The sequence below is a fragment of the Cannabis sativa genome, chromosome 9, assembly GCF_029168945.1.
Source record: "Cannabis sativa cultivar Pink pepper isolate KNU-18-1 chromosome 9, ASM2916894v1, whole genome shotgun sequence".
Lineage (NCBI taxonomy): Eukaryota > Viridiplantae > Streptophyta > Magnoliopsida > Rosales > Cannabaceae > Cannabis > Cannabis sativa.
The window spans coordinates 14,242,755-14,270,114 of NC_083609.1; the positions used below are offsets into that span (position 1 = coordinate 14,242,755).

The 27,360-nt window shown below is 35.3% G+C and overlaps 1 protein-coding gene across 1 annotated transcript; it reads left to right on the plus strand.

Moving 5' to 3' along the window:
- The first annotated feature begins 16,950 nt into the window (after nt 1-16,950).
- Nucleotides 16,951-19,043, plus strand: LOC133031252 (uncharacterized). The gene is made up of 3 exons (XM_061104711.1): nt 16,951-17,935; nt 18,503-18,786; nt 18,873-19,043. Exons 2-3 carry the CDS (start codon nt 18,505-18,507, stop codon nt 19,041-19,043), a joined length of 453 nt encoding a protein of 150 aa, XP_060960694.1. The 5' UTR covers nt 16,951-17,935; nt 18,503-18,504.
- Nucleotides 19,044-27,360: the final 8,317 nt, after the last annotated feature.

Genomic DNA, 27,360 nt, shown 5'->3' on the forward strand with positions numbered 1-27,360 from the left:
CTCTTTGGTTTCTATGATCTATAAATAGAGCCTAGATAGCAACCATTCGAATTTACCTCTTCTATTATTCATTTTTTTGCATTTATCTTTTGAGAGAAGAGAGTCTTTCTTTGTTTTGTGAGAGCCTAGTTGTTCATCTAGGTTCTAGTTGTTCTATTTCTGTTCTTACTCTATCCTAGAGGTTGTGAAGAACTACTTGACTGAACAAGAGATTGGTCTTCGGGAGAAGACTTGATAAAGCCTTACTTCGGGAGGAAGTAAGCACTTGGTCTTCGGGAGAAGACTTGCTAAAGCCTTACTTCGGGAGGAAGTAAGCACTCACACTTCAAAGACGAAGGGAGTTCGGGCTTGAAGGTGTTTCAAGAAGTCAGATTCATAAAGTGGATTACAAAGGATTGCGGCAATACTTAAGAGGGAGTCTAAACTTGTTTAAGTCAATTGTCTTTGTAATTTTGATACTTTATTAATTGATTTCATTCTCTGGGCGTAGCCCCGTGGACTAGGAGTGTTCGTGAGAACACTGATACCACGTATAAATCTCTTGTGTCAAGTTATTTATTTTCCTGCAAATATTTTATATTACGCACTGATACATTTCTTTGGCCAGAAAGGGTAATTACTTTCGCCGCAAACGATTATAGTTTTTATATTTTCTTATATACAACTGACATTTGCAAAAACACGGTTTTTCAATTGGTATCAGAGCGGGACACTAAACTCTTAGTGTGGTCCTATAACGTTTTTGTTAGAATGTCATTTTTTGCAGAAGGAAGTTCTATTTCTAGACCACCGTTGCTGAATGACTCTAACTATCCTTATTGGAAAGTTAGAATGAGGGCCTTCATCAAATCTCAAGATGAGAAGGCATGGAGAATGGTTCTATCAGGTTGGTCTCCTCCAGTTGAGACAGATTCTTCAGGTAATACTACTATAAAATCTGAACTGGAATGGTCTATTGAAGATGATAAACTATCTGCCTACAATAGCAAAGCCTTGCATGCTATCTTTAATGGTGTAGGTGAGGGTTACATTAAACTTATATCATCTTGTGTTTCTGCTAAGGAAGCTTGGGAGATTCTTCAAACTCAGTTTGAAGGAACTTCTGATGTGAAAAGATCTAGATTTATCATGCTTCAAACTAAATTTGATGAGCTTAGAATGTCTGATAATGAAACTTTAACTGAATTTTATGAAAAATTATCTGACATTGCTAATGAATATTTTGCTCTTGGAGAAAAGCTTGATGATTCTGTTCTTGTGAGAAAAATTGTTAGAGTTCTTCCAGAAAGGTTTGATACTAAACTTTTGGCAATGGAGGAAGCTAAAGATTTTAGCACTATGAAAGTGGAAGAATTGATGGGTTCCTTACGTACTTTTGAATTAAATCAACAGATTAAACAAAAGGACAAACCCAAATCCATTGCTGATAAAGGTAAAAGTATTGCTTTGAAAGTTGCTGATAATGAAAATTTTGATAGTGAATGTGATGATGAGATTGCTTTATTAACTAAGAATTTTTAGAAATATATGAAAAAGATGGGAAATAAAAAGAATATTTCGAAAGGTTCAAAAGGTAATACTTTCATTAAACCATCTGTCTCTAACAAAAAGGGAATTCAGTGCAGGGAATGTGAAGGTTTTGGGCATATTCAAGCTGAGTGTGCAAACACTTTGAAAAAGAATAAGAAAAGTTTCAATGTCACTTGGAGTGATGATGAAACCGAAAGTGATGAAGATATTGCTGAAAATGTTGCCCTAACCTCTGTTATGTCTAATGTGTTGTGTGATTCACAGGTGAAAGCTAGATTGGTATGTCTGAATAATACCACCAAACAAGAGGAATCAGATTCAGATGAGTCTGAAATCTGTGAAGAATCTCTTGCTGAATCATACAAAGTCATGTATGAAAAATGGATTCAGGTTGCTTCTGAAAATAGAGAGTTGAATAAATTGAATAAAAAATTGTCTCATCAGATTGAAATGTGTGATGTGAAAATAAAAGAATATGAGACAAGTTTTTGTGATAAAGATGAAAAAATCTCTCTATTAAAGAAGGAACTTGAAAATTTTAAGAAAAATGTTCAAATGCTTAACCCTGGATCTTCTATTTTTGAAAAAGCTCAGAATGCGAATTCGAGAGAGGTTTCGCAGGCCTTGGTTCTAATGGAATGGAAAGTTCTGGAGTCACGAAGTTTGTAAAATCTAGTGTTCCAACGAATCACCTTGAGGCTACAAACTCTGCCATAACAGTTTCACAGCCTGTTGCAGCAAGAACAGCTTCTGACGCTGCAAAATCTCCAGGATTTTCAAAAAGGGTAAGATCTCAGGTAAAAAGATTTATTCCCATTTGTCATTTTTGTGGTAGAAGAGGTCATATCAGACCTAAATGTTTCACATTGAACAATCTCTTTAAAACAAATTATTTTGATAATTTGAAAAAATCTCAAAAGAAACATAAAGGTTTGAAACAAATATGGGTGAAAAAGAAGTGTCTAGCTGGTTTTTCTGATAAAACTGCTGCATCACAAATGTGGTATTTTGACAGTGGTTGCTCTAGACATATGACAGGTGACAAGGATTTTTTGACTAACATTCGGCCTATGCAATGTGGAGAAGTCACCTTTGGTAATGGCCTATCTGGAAAAGTTGTTGGTATGAGAACTCTAAATTTTGAAGGGTTACCTAGACTGAAAAATGTGATGTTAGTTGAAGGACTGAGGGCTAATTTACTTAGCATCAGTCAAATCTGTGATCAAGGGTTTCTTTGTTTCTTTTGATAGTGATCATTGTTATGTTACGAATGATGACAATGAATGTATCTTGCAAGGATTTCGATCCAATGATAACTGTTACACTCTAACCCCTGTGTTTACTTGTCATTCAGCTATCAACAACACCACAGATCTGTGGCATGCCAAGCTTGGGCATATTAATTTTAAAAACCTGAAAAAATTGTCAAATGCAGGTATTGTTCGAGGTCTCCCCAAGCTTGGTAAGGAAAGTGAAGGTAAGTGTGAACCATGTCAACTTGGAAAGCAATTAAAAATCACTCACAAGCCTGTGTCTGATATCAATACCTCAAAGGTATTGGAATTGCTTCACATGGATCTTATGGGTCCAATCCAAGTTGAAAGTTTGAATGGTAAACGATATATCTTTGTATGTGTTGATGATTTCTCTCGTTTTACTTGGGTAGATTTCTTAAGAGAAAAATCTGACACTTTTGATGCCTTTAAAACTCTTTGTCTGAGATTAAGAGTTGAGAAAGGTTGTAATATTGGGAAAATTGTTCGAATTCGAAGTGATCATGGTAAGGAGTTTGAAAATTCTGTGTATGATGATTTTTGCAAGTCTACAGGTATAACTCATGAATTTTCAGCTCCCAAAACTCCTCAACAAAATGGAGTTGTTGAGAGGAAGAATCGAACATTACAGGAAATGGCAAGAGTGATGTTAAATAGCAAGAAATTGACAAAGCGCTTATGGGCTGAAGCTATTAACACAGCTTGCTACATAATAAACAGAGTGTTTATTCGTCCAGGTACCTCAAAAACATCTTATGAAATCTGGAAAGGTAAACGCCCCAATGTAAGTCATTTTCATGTTTTTGGATGTGTGTGTTATGTTTATAGAGATCGTGAGCATATTGGTAAATTTGATGCTAAAAGTGATGTTGGTGTATTTATTGGATATTCCTTAAACAGTAGAGCTTATCGTGTTTATAACATGAGAACTCAAACTGTTTTGGAATCAGCTAATGTGGTTGTTGATGATTTTAGAGATTTTTCATAATTTTCCACAGAAGCCAAGATAGATAGTCTCATGGATTCTCCTCCAAGAGTTGTAACAACAGATTCTGATGCAGCAGAACCCATTGCTGATGCTGCAAATGATGAATCTGCTGCTGCAACTGAAACTGGAGAACCAGAACCGTCTATCTTGACTCATCCAAACATCATCACTGACTGTATTCAGAAAGAACCAAGCACCAGACTCAAACTGAATCATCCAAAAGATCTCATCCTTGGAAATCCTGAAGAAAGCATGGTAACTCGCAGAAGGTATATTAATTTAATCAACTTTCTTTGCTTTGTTTCTCAATATGAACCGAAAAATGTGAAGGAAGCCATGACCTTTGAGGAATGGCTCAATGCAATGCAAGAGGAACTCAACCAATTTGTTCGCAACAAGGTATGGATTTTGGTCCGAAGACCAAAAGGTATAAATGTTATTGGAACAAAGTGGTTGTTTAAAAATAAAAGTGATGAGTTCGGTACAATTGTAAGAAACAAGGCTCGTTTGGTGGCACAAGGGTACACTCAGGTAGAAGGTATTGATTTTGATGAAACTTTTGCTCCTGTTGCAAGATTAGAATCAATACGTTTACTTTTATGTATTGCTTGTATTCTCAATATTAAATTGTTTCAAATGGATGTGAAATCTGCCTTCCTAAATGGTATTTTGAATGAGGAAGTTTATGTTGAGCAACCAAAAGGATTCGAAGATCCTCAATTTCCAGACCATGTATACAAACTTGAAAAAGCTTTGTATGGTCTGCAACAAGCTCCTCGAGCTTGGTATGAAAGGTTGACTCAATTTTTACTTTCTCATGGCTATCACAGAGGTAGTGTGGATAAAACTCTTTTCATCAAACGTATAAAATCTGATTTTATCATTGCTCAAATTTATGTTGATGATATAGTTTTTGGTTCTACATCTAACCATGAAGTGCAGGTATTTGTTGATCAAATGAAAAGTGAATTTGAAATGAGCATGGTTGGTGAGCTTAATTTCTTTCTGGGTCTTCAAGTGAGACAAATGGAAGGAGGTACATTTGTATCTCAAAGCAAGTATGCTAAGAACCTTGTCAAGAAATTTGGCCTTGAATCGGCTAAGCAGGTAAGTACTCCTATGAGCACCACTCTGAAATTAACAAAAGATGAGAATGGAGTAAAGGTAGACACTACACTCTATCGTAGCATGATTGGGAGTCTTTTGTATTTTAGTCGTCCTGATATCTGTTACAGTGTGGGAGTGTGTGCTAGATATCAAAGTAATCCTATGGAATCTCATGTATCAGCTGTAAAAAGGATTATTAGATATGTTAATAGCACTCCTGATTATGGAATTTGGTACTCGAAAGATACCAATTCAAATCTTGCTTGTTTTAGTGATGCAGATTGGGCAGGAAATGCTGATGATCGAAAGAGCACAAGTGGAGGGTGTTTCTTTCTTGGGAATAATCTAGTATCTTGGCATAGCAAGAAACAGAATTCCATCTCCTTATCCACTGCCGAAGCTGAGTACATCGCTGCAGGCAGTTGTTGTACTCAACTATTGTGGTTGAAACAAATGTTGATTGATTATGGGTTTGATTTGGGTGTTTTGACTATTTTTTGTGACAATACTAGTGCCATAAATATTTCCAAAAATCCTGTTCAACACTCTAGAACGAAGCACATTGATATAAGACACCACTTTATCAGGGAACTTGTTGAAAATAAATCATTGCAATTAGAATATGTTGATACTGAAAAACAATTAGCTGATATTTTCACAAAGGCCCTAGATGCAAGTCGCTTTGACTCCCTCAGAAAGTCTTTGGGAGTTTGCATTGTTTAATTTTATCTGTTCATAATTCGTGTACAATAATGTTATGTGATTCCTCTCTAGCTCTTAATCTTCTATCATTGTATTTTGACAAATCATGTTTATGCTTTTGGAATATAATTAGTTAGGATCTCTGTCTGATCATACTTTGTGATGTTGTGTTAAAAGATTCATGTTACTCTTTATTTGTGTCTGGGATTAAATAATGTTCTCTTACAGAGTTGAGCAATTTTTGTTTCAGTCTTGTCAGGCCCCTTGCTGGAATAGAGCTACCCATACTGAGGTGTGAAAGCCATCTGATGAGTAAGCTGGAACATTGTAATTAGCAACTATGATGAGGATGCACTACCATAGAAAAGGGCTACCTTCAGTATGGTGTGAAAGCATCCAGTTGCGGGATCAATTTGAAAAAGGCGAAAATGAAAAAAATCTTGCCAAGGACAATGATCCTATTTACACTGCACACACTTATGCCTGACAAGTGTGTTCCAATCTGTAAGTCTCCTCTATTAAAATTAAATTGATAAATCCTGGTTCACAACTTTCAGTAACATGCATATCTTTTTCATCAACATCAATTAAGTATGATTATTCCATGAGATACTAATTAGTTATTTTCCTTAAAAGCATAACATGTATTTTATTTTTTCAATTGTCAATGATATTTGATTTACTTGCTTAATTCGAATCACATATAGTTATTGTACACTTTGTCTTTTATTTTCGGTTTTTATTTAAAATAATAATAATAAAAAATAATAAATAAATAAAATAAAATGAGGGAGGCGTGTGACTTGCTTCATGGGTTAAGGAAAATCTTGTGCATAAATGGTAAGTATCAACATTCATTCTTTCTTTGATTTATTATGATATTTTTCCAAGTAAAGATTAATCTTTATATGGTAATGTGTCTTTATTCTTGAAAGATTGCTTTATTTTTGGAAAAATTTGTTGGCATTTCTAGTTTCCTTTTATTTATTTTTTTTTAAAAAAAAAAATAGGGGAAAAGGGAAAGGAGTTGTGAAGTGGGCGGTTTCCTCTTTTGGTTCATGGGCTGGCGGTTACCATTTGAATTTTCAAAATTGGTTTCCTTTTTCTTGTTTTGATTCCAAGGTTATATAAACCAAATTTTGTCACTTATTTCTCCACCTACCCGAACCTTGTTTCTTGTTTCTTTGTCAGACACTATTCATCTTCTCTTTCAGTTTTTAAAATGGTGAGAACCAAGAATCTAGGGCACTCTAAAAAATTAGAAGAAACCGTTCCAACTCCTTCTAGTGCACCCCCTGCTGCCTCAGTTCCTCCTCCTGCTGTTGCAAAGCCTGGAGATTCATCGCTTCCCCAGCGTGAATCTCAAGCCGTGAAGCCAAAACGTCCACCTAAGCAAGTTGCTCGCAAATCGGTAAGGCCCTATCGCACCTGGACTTCCTCATCTGAATCCTCTAAGGAATCTCCTCCTCCATTGGCTGTTCCTCCTCCTGCTGCATCAATGGCTGGCACCACTCCAACAGGCCCTTCAACTCGAACTCGAGCCCAGCAAGCCTCGGCTGAGAAAGAACTTCAGGCCTCTAAATCTCGAGAGAAGACTGTTCCTCCAGCCAAGAAGAAACTCAAGACTACTCCTCCCTCGGCTTCCTCGAGTTCCAGTTCAGAAGAAGAGGATCCAATGGAAGTCTCTTCAGACAAATCAGTCTCTCTGCATACTGAGAAGGACAGTGAGGACACAGAACTCGAGCCAGAGCCTCCTCTCTCGAAAACTGCTTCTGCAGCAAAGGCGTCTGCTGCTGCCAAAGGCAAGCAGCCCATGGAAGATCCTCCATCTGGTAATATCCCTTCCTCTATCTCTGGTTGTCCAACTTTTTACTATCGAGACAATGAGCGTGACTGGAATCTCTATGCAACTCGTAAGTTTGAAAGTGAGAGGAATTATGATTTGCATGCCCATCGTGTTTATGCTATTGTAAAGTTCATTCAATTTCATCAATGGGAAAACACTCTTACTGGTTTCATCGGATTCATTGCTAACATTATTAAAGAGTTTTATGCTAATCTTACTGATGATTTCCTTGATGAGAACTACTAGGTTGTATAGGAGAGTTTATGTTAGGGGTCACCGGTTCTCTTTTACGAAAAGGACATTGCTCAGGCTCTGCAATTGCCTGAGAATGTATCTAATGCTGTGATGTCCATGGATCGTGACTTGATGCACTCTGAACTCACTGGTGCTCGTTCAGAATTGAAACCAGGGGAGAGTCTTCGAATTACTCACCTCACTTTTGCTCATGCTTCCCTTATGCGGTTTGCACTAAGCAATTGGGTTCCAAATTCGAACAAGACCGTGGTGTCTCAAGAAGTGGCTACACTCCTATACCGCGTCACCTCTGGAACTTCCATTGATCTAGCCTCTCATATTCTCAACCAGATTGTCTCCTTTCGAAGAGGTAAAAAGCCAACCTTCAAACTTGTATTTCCAAATCTAATCTATAAGGTTTTATCCTCTCAGAAGAATGTGGCCCAAGCACATGAAACACTTGAGCCTCCCATCACTGGCCCTACATTCCAACCTTCTGAATATTTTGATGGTGTGTTCCAAAAACGGCCAAAGGCTGGTGCTGCTGCTGCTTCTGCTGGTGCAAGTTCAGGCTCTGCTGCTGCAGAACTCCTGGAAGTCAAGTCTGAACTTCAGAATGTGTATACACGTCTTGAAGCAATGGCTGATGTCCAGCATGACATGTCCAGGCAACTGTCCACTTTGATTAAACTTTACAAAGCTTAAAGTGTTTTAGTGTGTTTCTTTTTCCTTTGCTTTTTGTTCTTTGTTCTTTGTTTACTTTGGCACTCCGATAAACAAAAAGGGGGAGAGATATTTATTTTTTGGTTTGTTGCCCAACTCTGGACCCTCTTTTTCAGGGGGAGTTGTGGTTTGTTAGTACTTGTGAACTTAATGTTTCTTAATATTTAAAGTTAGCATGGTCTTTGTTTTTATTGTGATATTCGATTGTGTTACTCAGGGGGAGTAGTATCTTTTGCTCTTGCTAACTTTGCATTGCAGGTACTTTATGGTAAAAAATTATTTTGTTCATCTAAAGTGCCAAAGGGGGAGATTGTAAAGTCCTTTTTTGGCAAGTTAGGTGACAAAATAATTTTTCCTTTTTATGGTAAGATTGCTATGCATTCATTTTCGAAATCTTACCTCTTTTATTCGGTTATTAGTTGCCATTTTCCTTGTTTGGAAAGTTGCACTTTCAGCTGAACTTTCCTTTGTTGAAAACTACTCAAAAGAGAAGAAACTCTCTTTTGGAAAGTTGTCTTTTTTAGGGAAACTTTGTTTATTGTCTTTTCCTTATTGATTTCGATTGTATCTTGATACAATCAGAATATCTAATCTGTTTTTGGCAGGAATCAAGCATTGAAAGAAGATCGGTCCCGATTTTAGTAAGTTTCCCGTTTCTGGGCAGATCTGCTTCGTCAGCAACCGAATCTGATGTAGCAGATCATGTTTCTTTTGGAAAGTTTTTGTACAGCTGCTAATTCGAACTTGTGGTTGCCTCTTTGGTTTCTATGATCTATAAATAGAGCCTAGAGAGCAACCATTCGAATTTACCTCTTCCATTATTCATTTTTTTGCATTTATCTTTTGAGAGAAGAGAGTCTTTCTTTGTTTTGTGAGAGCCTAGTTGTTCATCTAGGTTCTAGTTGTTCTATTTCTGTTCTTACTCTATCCTAGAGGTTGTGAAGAACTACTTGACTGAACAAGAGATTGGTCTTCGGGAGAAGACTTGATAAAGCCTTACTTCGGGAGGAAGTAAGCACTTGGTCTTCGGGAGAAGACTTGCTAAAGCCTTACTTCGGGAGGAAGTAAGCACTCACACTTCAAAGACGAAGGGAGTTCGGGCTTGAAGGTGTTTCAAGAAGTCAGATTCATAAAGTGGATTACAAAGGATTGCGGCAATACTTTAGAGGGACTCTAAACTTGTTTAAGTCAATTGTCTTTGTAATTTTGATACTTTATTAATTGATTTCATTCTCTGGGCGTGGCCCCGTGGACTAGGAGTGTTCGTGAGAACACTGATACCACGTATAAATCTCTTGTGTCAAGTTATTTATTTTTCTGCAAATATTTTATATTCTGCCTGTTCTGTTTTGCTGTAGCAGAATTACTTTCTGCTGCTGCAAACGATTACAGTTTTTATATTTTCTTATATACAACTGACATTTGCAAAAACACGGTTTTTCAATTTTCTGTAGAAATTATGTCCAGTTCCATCTAGGATTCGTAGTGTTTTGTCTGGAGTTCGTATTGTTTGTGTTAATCCACGTCAGCAAAGATATTTTGGGTTTTAATTATTCAGATGGTAACAACTGTCTAGCTATTTCAGATTTCTTGGTTTACCTGGGTATAAATACAACTTCTGGGTATTATGTTGAAAAACCTTTTGATCTGAGATTAGGGATTACATTTTCTTTCTTCTTGTTTCTTCTTTATGTTCCATGTCAGGTGATCTTTGAGCTTGGAGGTATTAATCCAAAGTTGCAGATCAGAGCTTGAAGATGTTGAGTTCAGACTGAAGGGATTTCAGTATCATCTTCATCACCAAATCTGAAGGGAGTTTAGATTGAAGAGAGCTCATCATTCACACAAGGGGATCTTGTGTCTCCAAGCAAGGGTCTTGGTTGGAATGGGTATAGATTAACTGTATTTTGTAAAAGAGTTTATTGTTTACAATATTGTTAGTTTTTGTAAGATACATCTTTGAATATAGTGAAAGTTATTACCCTGGTTCGGGGAACCCAAGCACTAGCCGCCTAGAATGAGTTTCTAGGGCAGGTGAAGCTTGTAAAATTCTGTTGTTGAATCTTTGATTTTGTTTTTTATATTCAAGCTTAAATCAAGATAAAATCAATCTAATATGAAAAAGATAGGTTAGACAAGAACTTGGGGTTTACAATTAGTATCAGAGCCAGCTATTTCTGTTAGAAATATTGATCCTTGGAGTTCTTGAAAGATTCGGTGTACTGAAATTCATTGTTGCCAATTCTTAATTTTTATGCATTTTTTCCTTTCTGCAACACCCAGTTGGAATTAACCCCCTCTCCAGACACGACTCTGAGAGTATACTGCTCTCTATCTTTGTTTTGTTTTCCCTTGTTCGTACACAAATGGAGATGTTCAAAGAAGGAGGAGCCACATCACGACCCCCAATGCTGGAAGGTGCCAATTACCCATACTGGAAAACCAAAATGCGAGCATTCTTAAGGGCGGTGATTGAATGAAAGAGTTTGGATGGCCATAGAAGATGGTTGGACTTGCCCAACGGTGATGGATAATGGTGTCACCAAACAAAAACCTATGTGCTTGTGGACTCCAAATGAGATGGAGAGGGCCAATTTTAATTCGAAGGCTATGCATGGCCAAAGAGGCTTGGGAAAAACTATGAATTAAAAATGAAGGAACGGATGCAGTAAAGAAATCTCGTCTTTGTGCTTTGGCAAAAGCGTTTGAAAACATATCAATGGAGGAAGAAGAAACGGTGGCTGAGTTCCATGCTAAATTGTGTGACATATCAAATGAGTCTTATGCTTTGGGAAAGACTTATTCAAATGCAAAGCTGGTTCGTAAAGTTTTTAGAGTTCTTCCTAGGAGATTTATGTCTAAAGTAACCTCCATTGAAGAAATGAGAAACGTGGAGGAACTGGATCTTGATGAACTGACTGGATCCTTGTAGAATTATGAAATGTCCTTAACAAGGTGGAAGAAAGAAAAAAAAAAGAAAAAGGATGTGAACAAAGAAAAAGGGACAACAGTATTGCGTTCATTCACAAAGAAGAAAAGAAGTCTATCCCAGATGTGTCTGCTGGTTTCTCAGATGAAGCTGTAGATTTGCTGATCAAGAACTATGCAAAATTCTTGAAAAAAAAGTACAACAAATTGTGTTATGAGCGTAAGGAAAATGTTCCCAAAAGAAATCCTCTTGGGAACTTCAGGCATGGTCAGCTACCCAGTGACAATAAGAGCATGGGCATTCAGTGCAGAAAATGTGATGGGTTCAGACACATTCAGGCCGAGTGTGCCAACACTCTCAAAAAGAAGAAAGCCCTTGTTGCCACCTGGAGCGGTAGTGACGAAGAAAAAGATTTTGTTGCAAGCGAAATTTCTGATGAGGATAAACAGGTAGTGGCTTTCAAGGCTCAAAGTCATCATTCTGTTGAATCTAAGGATGATGAGGTTTCCACTGTTTCTGAAGCCGACAGTAATGAAAGACAAAATGCATATGAAGAGATGTTTGCTCAGTGGGAATATATGACCAAGAAGATTAGAGGTCTGAATAGTGCCAAGGAGCAGATAGAGTCTAAAAAAGTCAAGTTGGAGGACACTGTTAAGAATCTCAACAAACTTCTTGATGAGAAGGACCATGAGATCTACAAGCTTTCAGCTGAACTCATAAGAGCTAAACAGGCTTAGAGTTTATCCCTCCAGGATCGACTGCCATCAATCAAACTCTTCAACTTCAAAAACTTTATGGTGATCGAACCTCTATCGGATACAAGATGTTGTATAAGCAAGGAGATATCTTGGGGGTAAAAGAGTCCATTACACCAGTGATCAACCTTGACAAAAAGGTTGACAAGAAATCATCACTTCCCTCGACACCTGAGTCCTCAGACCCCACTGGAAAATTCCATGTTCCATCTTGACCTACCAAGGTGAAGTTAAAAGGAAGAAGAATTGCCCTGGAGAATATATCTTAGATGGAGAGATTCATCCCAGTGTATCACTTCTGTAACAAGAGGGGTCATATTCGACCCAGATGCTATAAGCTGTAGAACTACTTGAAAGCTATGATCAATCGACCTAAGAGTTTTCAGAAACCCATTAAAACTCAAGGGGAAGGATCTCGAAGTGTGTGGAGATTGAGGTCTGATCGTGAATTGAATGTTGGGTTGGTGGCTCAAGTTTCATTGTCTGTTTTTTTGGAAGGACAGTGGTACTTGGATAGCGGTTGCACTGGACACATGACTGACAACAAAAAATTGTTAGTCAATTACAAAGAAGCAAAGGAGGGAGCTGTCACTTTTGGTGATGGAAATAAGGGCCAGATTATTGGGAAAGGAGACTTGGTGATGAGTAGAGCTGCGCCTCTTACTGAAGTACTGTATGTGAAAGGGCTCAAGGCAAATCTAATAAGCATCAATCAACTTTGTGATGCAAATTACACTGTAAGTTTTTCTAAAACTCATTGTTTAGTTTCATCTGATGGGTGCTCAGTCTTAACAGGGAAGAGATCTAGTGATGGTAGTTATTTTTTGGACAATGTTGTCCTATGTAATAGTGCATCATTGGATAAATCAGATATTGGGGATTTTACAGCTATTCCAAAAATTTCAACCAAAAGAAATAAGAGTGTTAAATCATCACCTCTTCCTTCAAGAGCTCATTCACTATTATTAGTGATATGGTATGGTCTTCTAAACCTTATATTGTTGAATCTTGGGTTTAAACAAAGAAAGGATGATGTTTTTGTCTTAGTGTATGCTGGTTTTGATCATGTTGTACATCGTACTCCCTTGCTTCAAAAGAAATATGATACACACATGATATATTGTCTAGTGTTCCTCATTGCTTGTTTATGTGTCATCATGTGTGATAATGAAAGTTTCACAAACATTCCTCGAAATGCATGTTGACTCAAAATATATAGATAACATGTATCATTTTTTAGAATTGGTTGAGTAAAAATACATTGGATAATCACATATTATTCTTGATGCTCTCTTGGATTTTTGTTTACTAAAGCTTTGAATTCTCGTATTAATGTGTGCAACTTGGGAAGTTTTTTTTATTATTTATTTTTTTATGTGTTCTATCTGATTAATTTGTTGTGGTATAAGATCATTATCTTTCTCAGTTTGTTCAGCTAAGCCTTGATTGCTATCATTTTTTTTTTCTATGAGGCACTTCATGTCCCATCTACAGGTTCTCCAGTTCTATCAAGGAAGCTCTAAATAAGTGAATTTTTCAGGATCTTTCGAACCTTTATTTTTTCTAGCTAAAAAGGCCACCTCTTTTAGATGCAATATGAAGAGCTCTCTTTAGTCCATTTACTAATAAGTAGTATGCTCCTTCTATATTAGTAATTCTGATTAAAAGAGGACGGCTACATCTCTGAGGGAGAGTGAAAGCCGTAGCTGGTTGCAAAAGAAATAGCTGGAGTGTCTAAAGATAGAAAAGGCAGCAAAAAAAATGGACAGCTTAATAAAAAAAATTGTGAGAGTGAGCCAATGTTCTCACATGAGGTCACTAGCACACACCGAAAAAAAATCTTGGTTCAAAATCCTGTAAAAAATTCCTTTTTTTATTGTCTTTCTCAAGTGTGTGTGAATATGTAGATTGGAAAAAGTTGTCTCATCTTTTTATTAAGTATGGATCATTGTGAAGTTGAATGAATTGGTTCTTTACTAAAATGATCATTGCTCACTTGTTAATTGATTATGCCATTCATTGTGTTTCCTCTTTACAAGTTGAACATGTTAATTCTTGAGATATATCATTTGGCATGTTTTTTATTGAAATAAAAATAAATCTCATTTGAAGCATCATTCGTAATATCATGGTGATTTTATTATTTTGCATGGTCAATCACTCATTTGTTTATATCTAATATCCATATGTTTTAGGTCATGTTGTGAGATGGTTTGACTTTCTTCTTTGATGTTGTAATAGATATTTTGGAATTTCTTTACAATGACGAGTCTATGTTGCATTTTCTGTCGCCATTCAGGGGGGGCTCTTTGATAAACTTCTTATTCTCTTAGGGGGAGCATTTGGTTTAGGACAATATTAGTTTTGGCATGGATTATGCTCAATGAAGGGGGATCAGAAATACTTATCCTTTGTGTAAAGTGGTGTGTTTGTTGTTTGGTTGTTTAAAGTGTTTATTTAGACTCTATTATAATTTTATGGTTGCTTTGTTTTGCACTGGTATTGTTGTCATTGACCATAATTTGTCAAGGGGGAGATTGTAAGATCCATTATTTTTTGTAGTGACAAATTATGTCCAGTTGCGTTTGGGATTCGTAGTGTTTTGTCTGAAGTTCGTACTATTCGTGTTAGTCCATGTCAGCAAAGATATTTTGGGTTTTAATTGTTCAGATGGTAACAACTATCTATTTCGGGTTTCTTGGTTTACCTGGGTATTAATACAACTTCTGGGTATTATGTTGAAAAACCTCAGAGATTAGGGATTACGTTTCTTTTCTTCTTGTTTCTTCTTTATGTTCCATGGCAGGTGATCTTTGAGCTTGGAGGTATTAATCCAAAGTTGCAGATCAGAACTTGAAGATGTTGAGTTCAGACTGAAGGGATTTCAGTATCATCTTCATCACCAGATCTGAAGGGAGTTCAGATTGAAGAAGTGTTGAAGAGAGCTCATCATTCACACAAGGGGATCTTGCGTCTCCAATCAAGGGTCTTGGTTGGTATGGGTATAGATTCACTGTATTTTGTAAAAGAGTGTATTGTTTACAATATTGTTAGTTTTTGTAAGATACATCTTTGAATATAGTGAAAGTCATTACCCTGATTTGGGGAACCCAAGCACTGCCCGCCTAGAATGAGTTTCTAGGGCAGGTGAAGCTTGTAAAATTCTAGAATTGAATCTTTGTTTTTTTTTTTTTATTATATTCAAGCTTAAATCAAGATAAAATCAATCTAAATATGAAAAAAATAGGTTAGACAAGAACTTGGGGTTTACAAGTTACATATAACTGAGAACCGTTTGGACAAATTAATAAAATTATATTGATTAAATTTTATGTTTAGGATACCAAATATATATTATTTCAAAATATAAGGTATCAAATAAGTATTATTGAAAATACAAGGTACCAAATGTGTTTTAAGAGAAAAGATAGAGTACTAAATGAGTATATGCCATTTATAAAATAAATTGTTCAAATAATCTTATTACTTTAGTTACCAAATTTTTTTTAAAAAAAAAAAAAATTAAGACCTTATTTAAAACTAACTAATATTTATGTGGCTTGACACATAACATTCATATATATAGTAGATATATAGATAGATATATATATAGATAAATATATAGATATAGATAGGCTTTAATTAGGGCCGACCCAAGCATTTTAGGGGCCTCGTGCAAAATTTTAAAATTCTTTTTTTTAAAAAAAAAAAAAAATCGTATACATTAAAATTACAATTTTATTACTAGAATTTTTTTTTAAGATTTATTCATAAATTTTTTATTTATGTGTATATAATAGGAAAAAAAAAGAAAAAAAAACAGTCCTTTTTTTTTAAAATAAATAAATAAATTGGGCCTTAAAAAAATAGGGGCCTTGTGCGATGGCCCAAGCTGCCCAATGCTTGGGCCGACCCTAGCTTTAATATTATATATATATATATATATCTATTCTATATAAAGTGTGGCTATGTAACCAAATTTTTGGTTTAACGATATTTTTGTAGTTTCTTTATTAATTTTATAATATTATTATATGTATTTAAAAATAAAAATTATGTAGATATTTTATATAAATAAATTTTTATTTTAATTTAAAATACCAAAATATTATTGATATTTTTAATTTTATTTTTAAAATTATTGCTTTAAATAAAAATTATATAGATATTTTATATAAATAAATTTTTATTTTAATTTAAAATACATTAAATATTATTGATATTTTTAATCTTATTTTTTAATTTATTGATTTAACTTTAAATTAAAATAAAATGAAAAATTATGTAAATATTTTATATAAAGAAATTTAAATTTAAAATATTATAAATATTTTTAACCATATTTTTAATTTTATTATCATTTATTTTAATTTTAAATTGAATTCACACAACATATTTTTTCGTAAAGTTTGGAAATAAAAAAATCTTTATATTAAATTTACAAATATAACATATATATAGATACACTCAAATTGTGTTATGTGAGTTTTGGTTAAGAATATGTAAATTATAATATATGCATTATCAGATACGTTACCTAATTAAAAAAATTTAAAATTTTAAAAAAATACATATATATAATCATATTTAAATGACACACCAATGTAGCAATAACTAAAAAAAAAAATTCTTAAAGATCAAAAATTTCAAACTCCATTTCAAAAATTAAAAAACACTACTACAATATTAGGCTTTAGAGGCAGTTTTTTCAACCCTATTTATAAAAAGGGAAGCTAAAGGGTGTGAAAATACCCGCTATGTTCGAAATTGACATTTAGAGGCGGTTTTTTGATAAAAACCGTAGGTAGAAAATTGCATTATACCATTTAGAGGCAGTTGGAAATTAATTACTTTTTTTTTTCTGAACTACCATATGGCGTCGGTTACTATGAAGGAACCGACGCCATAGGGTCGTTCAGAGTATATTATGTTCGACCTTTCTTCTTCCTCCCCACTTCACTCAGCAACCCAGAAACTAAAAAACCAGAGAGCTATTTCTCAGCCAAAACCCTCGCCTCCACCACCTTGTCCCACCCTTATCTCCCCCATTTCTTAACCTTTTTAGCCCATTTTTTTTTTAAAAATCCTCCATTTTCGATACTTAATAACATACACCTAAAAAGTTTTGATTTTTTAGCCTCTTTAAGTGTCATCCGAACCCAAATAGTAAACTTTGGGTTTGAAATCCGGCCACCCATTTTTCTTGACAAATTGTTCAATCTCAACCTCGTTTAAGGTATAAATATTGCTTCTATTCTGTTTATATTATGTATATTGTTTTATTTTTTGTTTTTGTAAATTATTATTTGATTTTTTTTTTATTTTATTAGTAATATTATTGTGTTTTATGTGTATAGTGTCGGGATTTTTTACGGTGGTCGTCGGATTGCGGTTATTAGGTAATAATTTATACCTCAATGTATAGTATATATATGTATTTGTATATTTTATTGAATATTTGTATATAATGTGTGTATATATTGTGTGTATATAGTGTGTGTATATTTTTTTATGGAAATAAATTTTGTAATTGTATTTTATATATTTTTTGTAATATATATTTATTGTGAATAAAATGACATTGGAGGGATTTCATTAGTTTAGAAATAAAAATTTTAAAATTGAATTAGTGTGTGATATAATTTTATTTTTTTGAGATAATAGTGTGAGATATAATTGATTATATATATGTATGTATAATTTAGTAACTAAGTAACTTGTTACAATTTTTTATAACTAGTTATAAGTTATGAAATAATTAATTTTGTAATTTCGTTGAATTTCTTTATATTATAGGGGTTCGGCATAATTTTGTGTGTAGCGTATTTGGGCTTGCAATTATAGGTATATACTTTAACTAACTTTTTCTTATTATATAATTAATTATCAATGCATGTTAGTTGAGTTTGAATATCTTAAATATTCATCCGTAGTGAAGTAGGTTACTGCGAATACATGTCTTTGCGGTCGGATGGGTGGATTAATTTTGTATTGTTATATCTATTTTGTTTGTTATTTTAAGCACTTTTAAAATTTTTGGGAACGTCCAATTACAGTTATTATGTTATTGAAATTTCGGTAGAATTAGGATAAATCTTACTAAAACCATTCATAATATAGTTAATTATAACATAGTAATAAGAAGTTAGGTCACATAAAAAAATAATAATATTCACATTTATGTAAACTTTTTAATTTTACCAACATTCTAATCAACTAAACAACCTAATAACATGAACTAATCTAAAACGAAAATTTGAGTAATTTATAAATTAATATGAATAAATTGTGTGAGAAACTTAGTTAGTTACATTGTGTAATTAGTAACTAGATATAATTAGTTAATATTTCATATACACTACTTGTTATATATATATAGCTAACTTTGAAGTTTGTTTGTTAATGGTGTAGACATGGCGAACTCGGAATCAGGATCTGATTCGGGAGCAGAAAATGAGTGTCCAACCACAATACCTACACGAGGGCCGACGCAAATGAATGAAATATCCAAACTAATGGATCAGGGCAAAAGAGTGGCCCTCGAAGTTAATGATAAAGGTCAATACTGTGGAAAAAGCTATGCGAAGCTCGTATCCACTCTAGGAGTCAGATGTCGGCAGACAATAGGGTTGGCCTATAAAAACTGGAAAGAAGTCAACCCGACTCTGAAAAATAAAGTTTGGAAAGACATTCAGGTAAGCTATTATTTGTTAGATTTTTGATTTGTTTTTCTATTACTCCAAATGTTGACTCTAACCGTGTTTGTTTTCCTTCAAAATAGACGGGGTTCATTGTGCCGGACACCTTCAAACATGATTGTCTCATCCTAGCTGGGAAGTTAATGAAAGACTTCAAGAATAGGATGACAAAAGACATCATAATGCCCGCGTTGAAAGAGAATGATACGGGACGGCGGCACAAGTCACGAAAAGCACCCGAGATCGGCGGCTGATTGGTGCAAATTTGGTGAGAGTCGACTAACTCACGAATTTACGAGTACGCTAATTATATTAACACTAAGATAAACTCTTAAATACAAGTACATGTATCTAATGTATTTTTTTTGGCATTGTAGGAATTGAGTAAGGTGCAACGTGAACGTTCCTCAAAAATTCAATCCAGACATCGAAGTGGTCGGAGTGGAATGGTGAACGTACGGGAAATTTGTGGTAAGTAATACTTAAAATTTAATGTGCTATAATGTGCTATACAATTTAATTGGTACTCATTTCATTGTTATAACGTTATGTAGAAAAAGGACCTCGAAGTTACGAGATCCCGCCACCGTGTTTGGATTAAATCTCGCACCAAGAGTAGAAAACTTGTCACTGATTACGACAAGGAAATTGCAGAGAAGATAGTAAGTATATATTAATCCTTAATTGAGTTCTACTCATGAGTTAGTGTATATAATTCATATACCAATTGCTTGAATATATGCGTGCATTAGGCTCAATTAGAGGAGAAGCTTAGTCGAGGGGACAAATTCGGGTCCGGGGCCAAAACGATATCCTCACGCGGGCGCTCGGGACACCGAGCATCTGCTGGACGTGTCGAGGCTGCTTGGGTATGCTATTACTTCAAATGTTATTTATTTAGTTACACAAATGAAATCGTTGCTAATTTGCATTTTATGATTTGTAGGTTCTGACCGGGGCATCTCAGCTTGTTCGGCGGGGAAGAAAAGGGAAGTGTACGATGTTGTGGCTCTACAAGCGAAGGAGATTGAAAAATTAAAAGCGAAGTCCAATCCCTTAAGCGACGGAACGGCTGGGAACAAGAGGAAGAAGGAGAGGTGGCTGGTGAGGCGTATGTTCCACAACCATACGCTTCTCAGGATGAGGTACAACCACAAATTTATCTTTGAGGAGTTTATTTCCTTCAACGACCAAGGTATCCTATACAATTTTGATGACCATGCGGCCCTTAATCAGCAAGTACATCTCTGCTCTCACAACATCGACAATATTGTGGCCCGAGGGTATTTGTACGAGCATGTGGGTATGATCAAAGTTCACTTGCGGGATTACGATGATTCACATGCCGGATCATGGTTTCGGAAATCTGCAAGAGGACGCTGAAATCCCGGTCCCCAATTGAAGAGTGCGGATATGTTGGGACGTATACCGAGATGTTCCTTCCTTGGCCTAAACACTTAATTTTAACAACCGAGGTAACTTCTCAACTCAAATTAATTATTAATGATTAGTGGAGTTTGAATATCTTCAATATTCATCCGTAGTGAAGTAGGTTACGCGAATATATGTCTTGCGGTGGGATGGATGAACAAACCTCTGTTATATATGTGTTATTTGTCGTTATACGGCCATGTTCAAAATTTTTGGGGTCATTCAATTACAACGTTATCTTTCGAAATTTCGGTAGAATTTGGATAAAATTTGATATATATATTATGTTGTTTTGTTTAGGGTCCACTCGCTCAACGCCCTCACGAGACGTGATGCGTCAAAGGGGAAAGCTTCCGATGCTTTCTCCACAAGGTCGTGGTGCACGAGAAGATGACTTGTTCACGGAAGAGAAGATGGCGTTGATCCTAATTTGCTAAAATGGATGATTCATGAATTCTAAGGCTCAAGATAAACGTGATATAATCACAATTCACATCTCAGAGGATTCATTGCAGCGTACCCGGATCACGTTATACGGAGAGGATTTGCGCAGTTGCTACGTGTGACTACATCGACAACCGGGGAATGCGCTGTTTGGAATGATGTATACTCTTCTTTAATCTAATTAACCTTATATCAAATTATAGTTAAATTATTATAAGGCACTAACACCTTTTTTGGCAGGCACATATGGGAGAGCATCAACGGTCTGAGAAAAATTTTCAAGTTTTACGACCCAGAGCTTCTCACAGTGCATGGGATCAACGATGAAGAACAGAGTCAGTCTTTTGACGATGCGGCAAGACGATTGACTAATTGGTTATCATTAATGAACAACAACCACCAAATGTTCTTTATTCCTTGGAATATCGGGTAAACTTTATTAAATTCTTTAGTGCTAATTGTTCATTTCTATATTATGTCTTCAAATTATTTTTATACTATCTTACTTATATTCCAATATAATTTTCTAGGATGCATTGGACGCTAGTGGTGGTTGCGCCAAGGAAAATTATCCATTTAAACCCTGTAAAAGGCCGCCCAATTCCCGAAGAAATAGAACAAATGATCGGAAGGTAATAATTTAATGACTTCTTATGTAACGAATTTAAATTAGCTAACGAATTGAAATGCTAATATAATTTTCCCAAACAGGGCATTCATGTATATAGGGGACGCACATCAGTATCTTGGCCCGTGGCAAGGAATTTCACAAGCAAACTATCCAAGACAACCTAAAAGCCAAGAATGCGGTTTTTATGTTTTGAAATATATCACTGACATCGTCGCACGTGCCAACCCCAACCGTTACATACAAGATCAAAAAGCTGTAAGTTTTAATTATTGATTATAGTATATAAATTTTATAATAACAAATATATAATATACATATACATAAACTAACATAAATTTTTAATTTTTTTAACAGTTTGGGGGTAAGAAGCAATATGATCCAAAAACAGAATTGTTACCACTACAGCGAAAGTGGATCGAACAATTGATGGCGGTGATTCACGGTGACGATTGAGGTTCAAAGGTCGAAGAATTTTTCTTCATTATGTAATTTTTATAGATTAACTTATAGTTAGATTTATTAACTTATTAATATTTTTAACTAATTTTACATGTTTGTGTAATATTTAATTACTTTTATGAAATCAAATTATGTTTTTACCCAAATTTAATTACTCTTTAATTTAAAATGTAAGTAATATATAATTAAATTAAATAAATATGTAATTTAAAATTTAAATAAATATGTAATTTAAATTAAATAAAATAATATATAAATTAATAAATATAAAATTAAAATAATATAATTAAATTAAAAAAAAATGAAAAAAACTGAAATCTGCTCACTTTTGGCGTCGGTTGCTACGCCACATATGGCGTCGGTTATTGGCTAGGAACCAACGCCATATATACCCCTATGGCGTCGGTTCCTAGCTAATAACCGACGCCATAGGGGTATATATGGCGTCGGTTCATATAAACCCTTTAGCGTCGCCCTGATCAGCGTCGGTAGCGAATTTCACGAAAACCGACGCTGAAAGGGCTTAAAAACCGCCTCTAAAGGGTGTTTTTGTAGTAGTGAAAAAAAAAAAAAATACTACCTAATAAAAAAATTAAACATCATGTATTGCACTTAACATCACTTAATTAAAAAATAATTAATTATACGTGATTACAAGCAACATCAACTTAATATAAAATAATTTTCTGATCAGTTATTGATCAAAGGACACCTTATGGAAATACTCCTTAGATGTGGTTATTAGAAAGCTATATAACATATAATCATATAAATCTTAGTGTAACGTAAGATTTATGTACAACCAAACCGTGTTGAACTTTTCAATATATTCCAGTTACGTACATATTAATTGAACATCCAATAATATTTCAAATATAATAATTGCTTATGGTTTTCCTTTTTGTTTAACCATGTTACACGTACGTACATTATATTAGCTTTATTAACTTACCAAAAAGATCAAGTTAAGAATAATTTTTTTTTTATTTAAGTGTTTATATATTACAAGACACACACATCTACTATGATCACTTGAGCTAGCCTTAAGTGATTATTTTATATCTAAACACATTTTGTATTTTTTAAAGTAAAAGTAATATTATGCTATGTAAATATTTATGTTATTACATATCCAATAGTAATTATACAATATATATAACTTCCAAACAAGATCTTGTTATTCAATTTCTTCTTTCTATAATAGATAATAAGTTGGTAAGTTTGTGCATGGTAGTGAGTTAGAGACAGGTCACATCTGTCCAGTGGAAGAAAACATATCCCCAATCTTAGCTGTGCCCTTGCCCTGTCAACATCCCTTAACCGATGCTATATATTAGGGTTTATATAGTCTCTCTAGCTCTCTCTATATATATATCTATATAGAACAGTATACCATTCATCGCCTTGTCTCATGACTACTCCCCTTCTAGCCACATAATTATGCATTCTTACAGCTTCAATGAAATATGACCTTTTCAATCTTCTGTCTCTTTTGGTGGACCTATTCATTTCATCCATATATAAGAATAGTACCAATAAACCTATTTTCTTTAACTTTCTTTCAGATACCAAACACGTACCCTATACCATGCCCTATCTAGTCTAATTTTTGAGAGAGATAACACTATTTGTTTAGATAAAGCCTTGGCTATTATGTAAATAAATATTATTCTTAAAAACACATTAAATAGGTAGCACTAATAATATACACAACTCATGTGGTATATATCGGCGTTTAGCTATGTAGAGTGGTCCTATGATATTATTAACTCATCCTCTTAGTTATGGGTCAAATGGCCAAACCAATAATCCAACATGATTGTTGCTTTTTCAGCTGAAACTTTACTTAATAAGTATCTTTTTAATAAATTGCACTCACTTATATGTTGTTAGAAATATATGACATAGTAAATAGAAGAATAAAAACAATATGAATAAAATAACAAAACCAACTACAACACTAGTTATGCGATAAAATTATAAGATTAAATAAAAATTACAATCCCAAAGCATAAAATATAAATAAAGAAAAAGAAGAAGAAAGAAATTACAATTCAAAATTCAAAAATACAAATAAATGTAAACAATAGAAAAACTTATATATAATAGTGTGTATATATAATCCCGATTTTTGCCAACCTGACGTGGCATATCTACATCGCCAATATCAGCGCCACATAGAAATATAGCTCGCCAAATAGAAGGTCAAGTCATTTACTCAGCAGTTCAACTAACGGGGAGTCCCAATACTTAAACGAGATGACGAATGACAAACAAGCCAACTCGAGGAGGCTGGCTGGCCAGCTTCTAGATAGCACAAGGTCGACCAGCCTACATCCTATCGGTGCATGGCCGTCCAGAACTTGGCCTAGTAGGACTTTGGTGTACAACATTACACGTGGATAGCAAGCTAGACTAGGAATTGAGCCTTAACAACCAAAGTTGATATCATATCTGATCAAATGCCATGGTTAACACGAGGAGAATACCTGTTGCACCATCTACATCATCAGTTCTCCCTCAAGATCTTATAACTGTAGATCCTGATGTCCATGTCCCAACCATGACTGGAATTCCCATGAACACTACAGATGTGACGTGGTCAATCCTACCATCTCGGTAGGCACCTCGAACTTTGCTACTACAGCTGGCCAGAGTCACACAAACACTGCGGTGGATATAAAAATTGGCCTTTCTCTCAAAGGGAATACCCTCCATGACGCCTCCCACTAAAGGAAAGACCCTTGAGGAACAGCCCCCAGGAACAACAACCAAAATTTGTCCTCAGTACTATGCTAGAGACACGAGACTAGGAATTGGCGAGCCCCATGTGGACTTGGGAGAAGATCTCAAGTTTGTTAGACTTAGAGAGACCGTCTGCCAAGCAAGCCAAATTGAAGAACCATGCGCTACTAATTGCGATGTATTCGTACGGTAAAGACGCAAATTCCAGAGATGGATGGATGATCAAGAGTACATCCTTTGATCTCACCAAGCAAAGCTGGATCGCCACAACAGAAAAGACAGTGACCTAATAAGGTAGTTCAATCAAAGAACTACCGGAAGAGGCCAAGATCTCATCAAAGATCCACTCCAAGGAAGACTAGTCAACAGATCAGGGAGGGTCTATCGACAAGTTGTCCAACTAAGTTCTTCAAGAACCAAGACAGACCTTCTCCTACCCAAAGGAGGACACGCCTTGCCACAAAGATCTAATGGCAAGAACAGCCAGATCCCAGCACCCAACAGCCTAGGGGCTGGCCAAGGATCTTAGGCTCAACAACAGTCCTCATTGGCTAGTCTTTGGCCAGCCAGCCACCTACTGCTGCACCCCTGTCCAGCTAGGGGAGTGAACGGGATCCTGTAATATGTATTGTACTAATGTATTTATGAAAGTTTTAATTATTCACATTTTTCAACAAACCCCTTGATTTGAAATGAAGTGCACAGTAATTAGAAAGCACGATAACGTGCCTAATCTAGTAGGGTGTTACAATATGCTATCAGAGCTGCCAAGTTGTCTTTCAAAGATCATCACGATATGTACAATCATCATTAGAGATAAGCTCGATTCACAGTTCAGTAAGCCATTTTATGCTCTAGTAGTTTGATTTATTAGTATGACATAAGAAAAGCTTGTTAGAAAGCATGTTAGTAGTCAAATAGTTGAATAGGTGCATGTTTTAAATTCCCAAGAAAGTGGTAATTATATTTTAACCTTGATCATAGTCTGACCAGGCTAACTTATGATTTTGTAGGGTAGTCCAATGGAATGGACGCCGGGTGAAACATGAGAAGCCAAGGCAAATTAGTCAGATCAAATGGCGATTAGGAAGGACAGAATACCCCTAATGTTTGTGGTCGAGGTAGAGGCCAAAGAGGTATATTTTGTTGTTGAGGTAATGTTAACCCACCACAGGCTGCCCAATAGTGAGAACAGAGATTTGCAAAAATGCAAGACAGAACAAATGAATAAGATGATGAAATCTGATGTTTAAGGCAATAGGGTGCTCATGCGATGCCTGCTCCTAAAGTATTGGTAGCTCCTGCTCATGTATTGCAAGAGGATTAGGTTGTTGTTGGTAATTGTATGGAACTGCTATATGAAAGGTTTCATAAGCAGGAACCTCCAATTTTTTTAGGACATTCGGATATTATGAAAGTCGAGTAATGGCTAATAGTCATGAACAAAATATTTAACTTCATGGGTATTACTAACAATAATAGAGTTTCCTACACCTTTCAACTCCAGGAAGATGCCCTAGTTTGGTGGGAGATGGTGTCCCTTACTAGGGATGTTACCAGAATTACCTAGGAAGAGTTCTAGGACTTTTTTAATGTTAAGTACTATAATAAGGTATTATGTAGTACAAAGAGGAAAGAGTTCACCCAGTTATCCAAGGGGAGAATATGTCAATTACAGAATACATGACTCAGTTTGATAGGTTGGCTAGGTTAGCCTTAATAATAGTGCCAACAGATTTTCGTAATAAGGAAAAGTATCTGGCGGGATTGAATCCCAAAATTATACATGAATTGATGATTACCACTTATGATGCGACTACCGATGATCTTATGGTAGAGAAGGCACTGCAAGCTAAGGGCACAGTAGAATATATTCAGAAGTCCCGAGGGACTCAAATTTCTGGTGGGGTCACTGCTCCTCCTACCTTTGGTTTTGGTTGGGGTGGTAGTGACTTAACCTCTGAGAAAAGTTCTATTTACATCTGGTGGCTTGAGTCAAAACAAAAGGTTTTGAGGGAACCAAAGCCAAGGCATTCGTCAGGGTGATTTAGAGAGTCGTTCCACTTACCCAGAATGCCCTAGTTGTAAGAAGCATGACTTGGGTGAGTGTAAGGGTCACACATGTTTTAAGTGTGGTGTAACTGGTCATTACAAAAGAGATTTCCTGTAATTTAAGAAAGAAGAGTGAAAGACAGAGGCAAAGACCGCTCCAACTAGGGTGTTTGCCCTTACCCAAGCTGATGTTGAAGCAAGTCCTTCAGTAGTGATAGATTAGCTTTCAGTCAATAACTCTTTTTTACTCTATATTGCTTGATTTTGAAGCCACGCATTCTTATGTGGCAGATAGAGTAATTGATAAGTTGGGTAGGCCATGTGATAGTTATGAAGCAGGGTTTGAACCCTACTGCCTAGCAGAGAATTACTTATCTTTAAAAGGTGGATTAGGTCTATGCCAATTAGGGTTAAGAGCAGGAAGTTGATTGTTGATCTAGTAGGTATGCTTAGAAGACTTCGATATTATACTTGGAATGGATTTCTCATCCAAGTATGTTGCTAGCATTGATTGTAATTGGAAGATGGTGACCTTTCAACCTGAGGGTGAAGAACGATTTATATTTGTAGGATCACTTTAGGTTTCTCAAATTCCAATAATCTCGGTGTTGAAGGCTTGAGACTTATTGCAGGAGGGATGCATAGAGTTTCTAGCAGTGGTGTTAGATACCACACGACCGAAGTCAATTTAACCTTAAGATATTAAAGTGGTACAAGAATTTTTATATGTGCTTTTGGAATAACATCCATACCACCGCACCAAAAAATAGATTATGTGATTGACTTAGCACCTGGAGTAGAGCCAATTT